Source organism: Macaca fascicularis, chromosome 16 (genome assembly GCF_037993035.2).
Source record: "Macaca fascicularis isolate 582-1 chromosome 16, T2T-MFA8v1.1".
Classification (NCBI taxonomy): Eukaryota; Metazoa; Chordata; class Mammalia; order Primates; family Cercopithecidae; genus Macaca; species Macaca fascicularis.
The window spans coordinates 42,775,235-42,786,964 of NC_088390.1; the positions used below are offsets into that span (position 1 = coordinate 42,775,235).

At 55.9% G+C, this 11,730-nt stretch overlaps 1 protein-coding gene across 1 annotated transcript; it reads left to right on the top strand.

Moving 5' to 3' along the window:
• The first annotated feature begins 1,854 nt into the window (after positions 1 to 1,854).
• On the top strand, positions 1,855 to 10,458 carry LOC135967640 (TBC1 domain family member 3G-like). The gene is made up of 13 exons (XM_065531247.1): positions 1,855 to 1,926; positions 2,089 to 2,171; positions 3,465 to 3,504; positions 3,989 to 4,069; positions 4,522 to 4,629; positions 4,959 to 5,065; positions 6,302 to 6,350; positions 6,632 to 6,752; positions 7,465 to 7,559; positions 7,908 to 7,973; positions 8,443 to 8,542; positions 8,913 to 9,065; positions 10,043 to 10,458. Exons 1-13 carry the CDS (start codon positions 1,855 to 1,857, stop codon positions 10,456 to 10,458), a joined length of 1,491 nt encoding a protein of 496 aa, XP_065387319.1.
• The last annotated feature ends 1,272 nt before the right edge of the window (positions 10,459 to 11,730 follow it).

An 11,730-nucleotide genomic window follows, 5' to 3' on the forward strand; every position in this document is an offset into this window, starting at 1 on the left:
TCTGATGCTGGTCCTGGGTCTCGGGACTGACAGTGATGAGGAATTTGGGGGCACACATGAGTGGGGAAGCCAGGCCTGGCCAGAGAAGCAACACATGTGTGCACAGAACTGTTTACCCACATACACGTGTGCACGCACGTGTGCAAACACATTGCAGGCAGGCATGTAGCCGCCTCAGGCAGTGGTGGACCCTGACTCTGGGCCCTGCTGACCCGGGCAAGTCCCCATTGTGATGCGTGCCATGACCTCAGAATGTCACTGGTGCTTAGCACCAATCCGCTCTCAGGCCTGCCTCTGTGTTCTACGGCAGTTACCCACGCACAGTGGTATCAGCTACACACGCACAGTGGTATCTGTGAACACTTTTGTGGACTCAAAGGTTTTCTACCTGAGAGGCATAACGCAGGCCAACTGATTCATCAGAATCAGGTGAGTGCGACCTGCTGTCTTCCCTCCAGGCTGACTTGGGGACAGTGGCTATGCTGTGGGTGGTGCTGGCCTCTGGGCAGCTACCAAGGAGGGTCATCCCTGAGCACTCACCGGTCGCCCGTTCTACACTGCCAGTGTAGACAATTGGCTCTTTCGTCCTCATGGTGGCTTCATAGAGTGAGTGCCATTCCCTAGTGTACCCATTCGACAGGTGAGACGTCGGGTCAGAGAGGCGGTAACCGGCCTGAGAATCCAGACAGGACCCTGGGTTTTGCTCTCAGCCTTGCTGTGTACTGTGCTGGAATTCAGGCCTGAACCCTGTGAACTCCCTGCCCTAGGTCCCAAGTCTTCCCAGGTTTCCCATCCCGACGGGGCAGAGCCTGGTCCTGGCAGAGTCACTGGGATGGATCCACTGTAGGTGTGGTGGATAGGAGGGTCCTCAGAACACCTCTGTGCTCTAAGCTGGGTCCTGATGGTGGCTGTGGGCCTCACTGAACACACATGGTCCCTTGTCCGGGGGAACCTTCTGTCCTTGGGTAACTGTGGAAAATGAAGGAGCCCTGGAGGGCTGGCTCGGGGGAGACTATCTTCTCTTCTGTTCAAAAGGGTCCAGGCACTGGGGTTCTCTCCACGTATTTCTTGCTCTGGCTGGTGCTCTTGAGGCCTCGCCCTCCTTTTGCCTCGAGTGTTCCCAGGAGGGACGGTCCATCCAGGTGTTCTCCAGGACCAAGGACCCACAGTCCTTCCTCAGTGACCCAGGAAAATGAAGCCCCTTCTGTAGGGACAGCTCAGAATGGTGGAGTCCACAGTCTCTCCCCGAGTGAGGGTTTCCATTAGCACAATAGATCATTTTCATCCCCCAAACCGAACACCCTCCTGCTCAACTGGCATTATTCCTAAAGTGGCATCACAGTTCAGACTGAACGGCCATGGGAGCCAAAGTGATGAGCGGAGAAGAACAGAGCAGTCAGGAGAGATCTTGATCCCTGTAGAAAACTGGGCATCTCTGTGGTCCCTGAGCATCCCAGGAGGCCGATTGTACAGAGATCTCTGGTCGCTGACCTCAGTCTGCCTCCACATCCCTGGAATAGCCCATCATGGGCCCTTCGCCCTTGGCAGGTGGACACCATTCAACCTGCTGGGGCAGATGTGTCCCCATTTCATGGCATTTAAGGACAACGAGACTCTCTGTCCAGGTCCCACTGTCCTTAAGTCCTTGGGATGATGCCCACCCCTGCTTGGGGCTTGACACTCCAGAGACTCGTGCAGTTGTGAGACAATGGGTCTGGCCCCTTTTTACCTGGGGACGGTGGTGGAATGGGGGTTACACAGCCAGCCAGCATCTGGGAGCCCGGTGGGAGCGGTTCAGGTTTTCTCTGAGGCTCTCGGGTACAATGTAACTTTTAGATGATTTTGTCTCACAGGATGGAAATCGCAGAGGATGCAGATAGTTTGTGGGCACAGGAGCGAGAGAACATCATTATGAACTATGAGAAGGTACAGGTTGCTCTGCTTCTTGGAGGGAGGCCTCTTCCAGTGCACCCTGGTCAAAGGGTCCTGGGCTCCCTAGGAGCACAGGGTGGGCACGGGTGGCTACTACCTCCAGGCCCGTGTACTTTTTACCTTGGACCCCTCACCAAGGCTCCCTCTGGGTTACAGGGACACCGAGCTGAGCTGCCAGAGGACATGGGGCCTGAGCCTGTTGGAATCTACAGCAGCATTGATCGCTTCGGGATTGTGCAGTGAGTCCTCTGTGCTCCCCTTACCCCTAAAGCACCTGTCTCAGCTCAGGGATGGGTTTGCTTTCAGAAAGGCCTTTCTGAGGCAGGACTGTCTCGCCGGGTCAGGCCAACCTCCTTTCCAGGGTCAGAACTCCTCCCTGGCTCCCCTGCAGGTCCAGCCCGAGGTTGCTGTTAGGCCAGAGGTGCGGGGCCCATCTAGGGAGCGGGTGGGAATGGAGACTGGGCTAGGTCAGGCCCCTGGACTCTCAGCAGTTCTGTCCACAAGTCAGCACAAGAGGAGCGGGGCAGCCTGAGGGTCTGGCCCTCTCTACTTGGAGACAACCCCAGTGAGATCCATGTGTTGTGGCTACAGGGTGAGGGGACGCCTGGCTTAGCCTCAGGGCTGTTGTCCAGCGGGTCTCTGAGGGTCCACCTGTCCCTGTCCTCCCTCATTTCCCTAGAGCTACAGCCCTCACTGCCCCCATCAGGAAGATGGAAAGGCATGGAGACAGTGGGGGCTGTGGCCCTAGAGGAACAGGGGAGAAGACGGGCAGGGCCCTGTTCTGGGCATCTCATATTAAGGTCAAGGAGGTGGCAGGGCTTGTGGCTAAAGACCCAGGGTCTGGTGCTGGGGAAGGGATCTGGGTCCAGGTAAGAGGAGCCCAGACAGGAGTCCATCCCTTAGGGATCATAGGATGCAGAGACAGAGGATCCCGGGGGAGGTAGGGTGGGAGGGAGCTGATGAGCGGTGCCACTTCTGAAACACAGGGTGTGTGGGTCAGGTGCAGGGAGAGGCAGGTGGATGCTGGGAGGTCAGAACTTGCAAGGGCCTTGGGGCTGTCAAGTGGGATGGGCCCCTGGTACACCAGGAGTACACCGGGCAGGTCTCAGGGCAGGCTCCCTTGAACCTGGTGGGGTGCTGTGGTCACTCCCTGAGGGACTCCTGTGAGGGCCCTGTCGCCCACCCTGGGCGGCCCCCATCCCGTCTCAGGCCTGACCTTTCTCAGCTCCAGCAGAAAGCACCAACTCCAGTCCAGGACAAGCAGCCCCATTATGCAGCCTGACCGCCCCCCATGCCAGGGGCCCCACTAACCCCACCCAGGCTGGCCCCACACTCCTTCTTCTCCCAGGTCCTGCCCCTCCTGGGAGTCAGCCCCACAGGAAGGCCCTTGTCCTCCCTTCCCTGTGTCTTCTCCTGGGCTGAGCCTTGAGCTGGATACGGACAGAGCCTGTCCTTTCTGGGGGGTTGGCTCCCAGTCTAGGGCAGCTCCAGGCCCTGTGCAGGTCCTCAGTTCTGCCTGGGTTGTCTTACAGTGAGACAGAGCTGCCTCCTGCCACTGCTCGGGAGGAGAAGGTAAGAGCCTGATGCATGGGGGGGCTGGTCCAGGGGCGTGGGGACTGGGAGGGTGGTCGGTGAGGCAGAGGAGGCCGCTGGCCAGGGCAGTGGCGGGTGAGGGCAACACGCTATCACTGGGAGGGGCAGCAGTCCCTGCTGGATCTGACCCCAAGTTGCTGTAACTTGGGCAGTTTGATAAAATTCCAAAGTGAGAACCACAGTTGTGGCTTGGGGGTGGCTGCCGCCTGTATCAGGACCCCACCCAGAGGCTGGGACCTGACCTACGACTGGTGTGTCTGTGGCCTGAGGACAGCACGTCCCGGGGTCCCAAAGCCAGCCCACTGGTGCTCATTTGCTCAAAGGCTCTCAAACCTTAGGGTCTGCCCTTCCCTGGTTCCCTCCAGCTGGGTCCTCCAGGGCTCCAGAGCCCAAGATCCAGCATCCACAGGCGGCTCTGGGAAGCCTGGCAGCTCCCCTAACGCCAACATTCCTCATTTGACAGCAAATGCGGCGGGAGATAACACGAAAGAGCAAGTGGATGGAAATGCTGCGACAATGGGAGACATACAAGAACAGTAAAAAAGTAATGTGTGGAGGGAGAGGCCCCCGGAACCAGTTTCTGCAGAGACAGGGGACAGGCACCCATGGCGATGGCCTGGTGCCATCAGCCTCTCAGAGGGGGGGTGGCACACTGTCCTCACCCAGAGGACTGCAGGCCTGGTCAGTGGTTTGCCTGCCTATTCGTGCAAGCATCACTTTGCTGGGAGGGAATCTGAATCTAGGGCTGGGACTACCCGGAGCTCAAGGCTAGAGATGTCCTGGTGACCCAAAGGAAGGAAAATGTTCAGATCAGAGTCCCGACTCTGAGTGTCCATCCACTTTTTCAATCCTGGGAAGGGAGACTGTGTCCCAGCTTAATGTCACCTCTAACGAGGAATCACAGCGTCAAAACCAACCATTTCCAGAATCCTCGGGCTCTGGTCCTCACTGGGGTCGCCCCGTGGCCTGTGACACCAGGTTGTTTTCTGCCCACAGCTGATAGATCGAGTATATAAGGGCATTCCCATGAACATCCGGGGCCAAGTGTGGTCAGTCCTGCTGAACATACAGGAAGTCAAGTCGAAAAACCCCAGAACATACAAGGTACGCTCAGGCAGAGCACAACAAACAGGACAGGCCGTGTCAGGGGCCCAGGTCTCCAGCTGGAGGGAGCATCAAGCCCAGCCTGGGGGGTGGGTGGGATGGTCAGATGCACATCCTGGGCACGGACGGTGACATAGTCACCACAGACAAACTCAGCTCTGGTGACCCTCCCCGGCTTTAGTAACAAGCCAAAAAGCAGCTTTGTGCAGAAGGAAACCTTCCTGCTTTCCTACCTTCCCGGAGTGCTGACTGTGGGCAGACTGCCATTTGGGGCCGGGAGTCTTCCATCTGTTCTGAGGCTGCTTCCTCCTTTTGGCCCTGCCCTATAGGTCATGAAGGAGAAGGGCAAGAGGTCATCTGAACACATCCACCAGATCAACGTGGACATAAGCAAGACACTAAGGACTCACATCTTCAGGGATCGATACGGAGCCAAGTAAGCCTATGGGAGCCACAGGATCACAGCAGACATGGAGTGAATGAAAGGGATGGGAGATTCCCCAGAGCAGAAGCCAGGGTCACCTAGGAGGGATGACAGAGCTGCCAAGAGCTCTCCTGGCCCAGGGAACAGCTGGCACCATGAAACAAGCACCTCCCTGGTTCCAAGCCCTGGGCCAGACTGGAACACGTGGGGCCAGAACCCAGGAGGATCCTGAGGAGACAGAAGGCAGCAAACAAAATCATGCACAATGGTGAAAGGTGCTCTCCCTGACCCACGGGGACCCACGGTAGGACTCACGGGAGGGTGGCAGGACAGAGGGCCCTAGAGCCTCCCGAGGTAACACTGACAGCACCAAATGCTGGGGCAATTAGGGGTCCTGGAAACTGTTATCCTTGTCTGCTGGGAACGTGATATGGCACAGCCACTTTGGCAGCCAGTTGGGCAGTGGCTCATAAAGCTCAATGGACTTCAACCACGTGTCCCCAAAGTGTCTCAGATATTGAACCCACTGATTTGAAAACTGACATCCACATAAGATGTTCACTGATTAATTCATTGTCACTCATACACGGAGACGTCGGGGATGGCCTTCAACACGGGAATGGGGAGAGCAAGACCGGTCCTCCCTCCAAACGGAAGACCCAGTGAGAAAAGGGATCGAGCCAGTGATGGCTGGATGAATGTGGGTGGATCCTAGATGCATTTTGCTGAGGGAAAGAAGCCAGCCCCAATAAGCTACCACGTAGGATTCCCCTTCCTGGGTCATTCTGGAAAAGACCAAATCATAGGGACTGAGAAGTAGTCTGGGTGGCCCAGGGTTGACAGACTGGGGAGAGGCTGGGTGCATAGGGGCCACCCTGGAGACTTGGAAGATGAAGGAGTCACTCCAGGAGGGGCTGGAGCGGTGGCCGGGAGACTCTGCCCATTGGTTTAGAACCGTGGAGGAACTGTACATCCAAAGACTGAACTGGTGTGTGTGCAAACTGAAAAAAAAATGAAGAAAATCATTCAGAGTGAAAAGGATCAGGCAAGCCACTGTACGACTGGGCTATCTGCATGTCACAGATGTGGATTTTACTGAAATATTTCTTCAAAGGCCCTGAGAAGCTCACTGCTTATCTGGTGAATCATCTGAACCTGAAATGGGATTCGTTGTTAGGCTTTGTGGACAAAGTGAAACCAACGGCATCTGCACAAAACAAGCAAAAGCCTCCTTTCTCTGTCTCCTAGGCAGCGGGAACTATTCTACATCCTCCTGGCATATTCGGAGTATAACCCGGTGAGTATTCCCGGCAGTGACGTTCCCGGGCAGTATTTCCCTATTCACAGGAGTGGGTGTCTGGTGGGGTGCCATCGCTTCTTTTAAGGTTAGTATGGACAAGGTGCTGAAGTGCCTGATGGACTTGGCTCTTGTCATGAAATGAATTTGCACCCTGAGGAAGCCTCTTCTTCAGAGGAAGCCTCCCCAGTCACCTCTGCCCTCTCCAATGCCATGAGTCCTCCCAGGTGACCTCAGTCCTCCCAGGTGATGTCCTTTCACGGTGACTCTGGCTCTTGCAGGAGGTGGGCTACTGCAGGGACCTGAGCCCCATCGTGGCCTTGTTTCTCCTGTATCTGCCTGAGGAGGATGCATTCTGGGCACTGGTGCAGCTGCTGGCCAGTGAGAGGCACTCCCTGCAGGGTAGGTGGACAGCTGCCCAAGGGACCTCATGCAGCTAGACCCAGAGACAGCCACCCTGGCCAGGTGATCTCGGCTTTCAGCCAAGGCACCTTCCTTGTGTAGCCAGCTCCTTGGGAGTCTTCAGGGTGTCTCTGCTGAGGGTCCCACAGGAGTCCGCGGCTGACCCCCAAAGCCCAAGTCAGACGCCTTTCATCCCCATCAGCGGAGGGCATCTCATCCTCCCCGTGGCCACCCTCTGTGTCCTGCTGCCACGAGCTCTGGCTCTGATTCTGTGCAGCTCACTCTCCCCTCACTGAGAGTCCTCCTGCTCTCCAGCTGCCTAGGCTCCTGCTGCCCTTGGTGCCCACGAATGGGCAGACCAAGCCCAGGTGGCAGCATCTCCCCATCCCCTGTCCCCTGGCCCGACCCCACTTCCAGGAGACGATCAGGAAACCCAGAACCCGCCCTGTTCTGGCCGCCATGTGGTGGCCTCAAGTCAGGCTTGCCCTTTTTGCACCCTGGTCCAGGAGGCCTCTAGGGAAACCTGCAGCCAGACTCCAGGGGATGTTCCTGCCCCACCTCCCCAGGGCAAAGGCTGCATGGTGGGGTCATCAGATGGGAGGGTGGGAGGCCTTGCGGTTTGGGGGCCTCTCCAGCTGCCCAGCTCTTCCAGCTGATGGCTCCACATCTTGGGGAAAGGCTCTGATTCCTTGATGGGCTGGGGGATTCTCAGGATTCCACAGCCCAAATGGCGGGACAGTCCAGGGGCTCCAAGACCATCAGGAGCATGTGGTCCCCACGTCACAGCCCAAGACCATGTGGCGTCTGGTGAGTTTATGGCGTCTGGTGAGCAAGCTTGGGCTCTTCTCCAGAGGCCCTGCATCCCGTGGCGCTGGTGACTGGCTGAGTCCCAGCCACTGGCTGACCTGGGATGTCGGGTTCTCCATGGGCTGGGATTTGGTCTATAGGACAGAGGCACAGGGCGGGGGCCCAGCTCCCGCAGAGCAGGGCAAAGGGCAGTGTGTCCACCGGGAGTGTGGGAAGGGGACGGTGTTGTGGGGAGCCCTGGACACCGCCCAGTGTTCTGCACTAGGGGAAGGGTCTTCAGAGGCCCTGGAAGAGGGAAGTTTTTAGGGCAGCCCAGGGGGCCCTGAGCACCTCTGTTCCTCCCGTCAGGACAAGGAAGGTCTTTGCGCACAGGGTTCCTCGTTAGGCTGGCTTCTCCAGATGTTGAATGACGGGGTAAGAAGGCATAGGGAGACCCTGACTCAGGGACCCTCCTTGCCCTGCAGTGCCCTGCTTCCCCAGCCCGGGGGTCTGGCTCACCCACAGCCCACAGGAGGCTCTGCCCACAGGGGTTCCCCACAGGACACCCAAACAAAACCCTCTGCCCAAGGGGGGTCATCCCAGGGCAATAACTGGGACTCAGACCCCGCCTTACAGGCAGACTGGGCCAGGACCCAACTTGGCAGGGATCAGGGAAGCCTCAAGCCCTGGGCAAGCCCCTCTCTCCAGGAGCCACACCCCCACTCCAATGAGTGCCCCCAATGAGGAGCTGCAAGACCTTGTCTGACCCAGCTCCCTGGAGGACTCAGGAAACCCTCATGGGGAAGATCACTGACTCTGGGGACTGAAGCCCCAGTGGGCTCAGCTCGAGCCACCAGCCCCAGCCTGGAAGGGCTACAGTCTTCCACACCTGCTATCCCCACAGATCTCTCTTGGGCTCATCCTGCGCCTGTGGGACGTGTATTTGCTGGAAGGAGAACAGGTGTTGATGCCGATGACAAGCATTGTCTTTAAAGTTCAGAGGAGTAAGTCTCCGTGTGCCCGGTGGGGCGTGGGGAGCCCTGGGGTCAGACCCCGATTTACCCGAGGGCAGCTTCCTCACACTGTCCTCATGATCCTCTGTTCTGGCGCAGAGGGAGGTCTGACCAGGTGGGCTGGGCAGGGCACAGTGACACCCTGCCCGTCCCCCACATGGCCCAGATGAAAGTCAGGAGTGTCCTGAGCACTTCCCTGCCCAGGTTGTCCCCCAGCCACAGGCTCCTGTGCACATCTGGACCCCTGGGGTGGCCACAGAAGGTTCTGGCACGGCCCAGTGGGAGACTGAAGTGGTCACAGGGTATCAGCTGTGCCCCCTCCCAGGGAACTCTCCTGGCCTGATGTCCACCCTGTCCCTAGAGCGCCTCACGAAGACATCCAGGTCTGGCCTGTGGGCACGTTTTCGGAACCAGTTCTTCCATACTTGGGAGTTGGATGATGACGCTGTGCTCAAGCATCTTAGGGCCTCTATGAAGAAACTAACAAGGAAGCAAGGGGACCTGCCACCCCCAGGTGGGCTCCAGTGCCATGTCCCCTCCCATGTCACCCTCTGGGGCAGTCAATAGTGGGGGAGTGCCTGAGACCCGCAACCCTACTACCTGGGCCTTCCTCTTCACCTTTTTTTCTCCTCTTCCTCCTGGACTCTAAGAAAGTACAGGAGGCCCACCGGTCCTCAGGGCAGGCGCTCAGTGCGTGTGTACTGGATGTGTTGTGCCCACAGGACGGGAATGTGGGCATGACCCTCCAACAAGCCCCCTCCCACATTCCACAGTGTCTCTGTCGCCCCATCACAGGACCCTCAAGGGCACTAAAGGAGCCAGACCCATTTGTGGGAAACCCCACCCCTCCCTGCAAGCACCCACAGCCTCAGACAGCAGCAGAGGCCCCTCACTGCTGCACGCTCCTCCAAGGTTGCCAGGACAACCAGCCTTGAGCCAGGGAGACAAGGGAATCGGGTGTCCCTGACCCCAGAGCACTCAGGGAGAGGGCACAAGCGGGACCCCGGGTGAGAGCTAGAGCCAAGAATTCAGCCAGATGTGGAAACGCTCAGTCCTGGCATGGACTGGGCAGCCCAGGAGGGCAGAGGGTGACCCATGTCCGGGTCCAATCACCCACTGTGGAGACGGGTCCCCATGTGAGGTGGCAAAGGGGTGGGTGACATCCAAGTCCCTTCCCACCTGAGTTCTCACTGGGGGCTGTATCCCTGGCCCAATAGTCCTGGGACGAGGGTGTGTGGTAGGAAGCCCCCGGCCAGTCTGAACCCTGGGGGCAGTCCCAGGAGCCACCTGCCATCCCCCCACAGCTTCCCCATGCCAGGTGGCACACACCTCTCCCCTGGGATCAGCAGACTACAGGTGCGTCCTCAGTGTCAGACCCCGGGGGCCACACAGAGACCCTGAGGACTCCAGAGACCTAGGCAGGTGGGGCCTGGCCGGGAAAGGCCTGCATGGGCTCAGTGGAGACGCTGACCACGACTGTTTTCCTTTCAGCCAAACCGGAGCAAGGGTTCTCGGTACCTAGGCCTGTGCTGGCTTCAAGTGGCAGGACGACCCTCTGCAAGGGGGACAGGCAGGCCCCTCCAGGCCCACCAGCCCGGTTCCAGCGGCCCATTTGGTTAGTTTCCCCACCGTGGGCACCTCGTTCTTCCACATCCTGTCCTGGTGGAGCTGTCTGGGAAGACACCTACCCTGTGGACACTCAGGGTGTGCCCAGCCCGGCCCCGGCTCAGGGAAGACCTCAGGGTTCCTGGAGATTCCTGGAGTGGAACTCGATGCCCCGGCTCCCGACGGACTTGGATATAGGGGGCCCTTGGTTCCCCCATTATGATTTCGAACAGAGCTGCTGGGTCCGCGTCCCTTCTGAACAACCCGAGCCAGCTTCACATTCTCATTTTATTTTTTGTTAAACTTATGAAAATTTATTAGGAAAGTGTGCACCTCGAAAGACATTCACAGATGGAACACACTAGTCCCCAGATCACAAAGTCAACCATGTCCAGCCCCTCCCAGTACCCCCAGTCCTGCCACCAGCATTCTGAATTCCAACAACACCGTGAGCCTACCTTTGTACTCTACCCTTATGGAAGGATAACCCCCTTCATGTTTTAAAATAAATGTTTTCTGTTTAAATTATTTTAGATATACAGAAATATTGAAAAGGCACTACAGTGTCCTCCTACACCTTCCATCCAGCTGCCCCTAATTATGGCGTTTTGCAGTACCATGGCACATAAGAAATTTAGGCCGGATGTGGTGACTAATACGTGTAATCTCAGCAATTTGAGAGGTCAAAGCGGGAGGTTCAGGTTCACTTGAGTTTAGAAGTCTGAGACCAGGCTGGGAAACACAGGTGAACCCTGTCTCTAGAGAAAAGTCAAAGAAATTAGCCAGGCCTGGTGGCATGTGTCTATGGTCCCACCTATTGAGGATGTTGAGGCAGAAGGACTGCTGCAGCCCATGACTTCCAGGAAGCAGTGAGCCATGATTGTACCAGTGAAGAATAGAAAGGTAAATATTTGAAGTGTTACTTTATGCCACTAGGGGAAGCAAGAAGACTTTTATACCATCAGTATTAAGGTATACAGTTTTCTAAAAATTTATCTCTGCAGTTCAATAAGAAAAAATTCCTGCACATTATATTTGATAGAGCAAACAAAGAAAAAAATTAAAACATTAAAGGAAATGTCAGTATTAGACTCATGCACTTTTCAAAGCATTACTAAAGAGCATCTCACATTTCTGTTTAAAACATTTGTACCATTGCATAATTAAGTATGAAGATGAGAGTTATTTGAGGTGTTTAAAAGTTGGTGGTGCCACATCTAACTGGTGTAAACTAGATAAAAATCACTATAAAAAAGTTCAAATTCCATGCAAATGTAAAGATTATACAATCTTATTAAATTGTTAGACATTTTTTCTCAACTACCAAATGGGATAACATCATGTCTATAATTAGCAATAAGAAAATTCTATTTGCACACTCTTCAAAGTCCATTTTTAAAATTTTATACACATCATCTCTCATTTAGAAAATGAACATTTCAATATGCTTATTACACCTAGGAAGAAAAATGTTCAATTTTATAATCTCAAAATTTTGGCTAGTCATTAAAATAAATCAAAGCATTCAGCATCAAAGGATATACAGATACACACTCTTAAGTAATTCATATACA

What these genes read in the sequence shown, in the direction of transcription:
- LOC135967640 (XM_065531247.1), top strand. Translation starts at nt 1,855, where the DNA reads ATGGAAATCGCAGAGGATGCAGATAGTTTGTGGGCACAGGAGCGAGAG. An exon ending in CCACTGCTCGGGAGGAGAAG is followed by an intron (nt 3,505 to 3,988) that starts GTAAGAGCCTGA and finishes CTCATTTGACAG; the next exon opens with CAAATGCGGCGGGAGATAAC. An exon ending in AGGGGACCTGCCACCCCCAG is followed by an intron (nt 9,066 to 10,042) that starts GTGGGCTCCAGT and finishes TTTTCCTTTCAG; the next exon opens with CCAAACCGGAGCAAGGGTTC.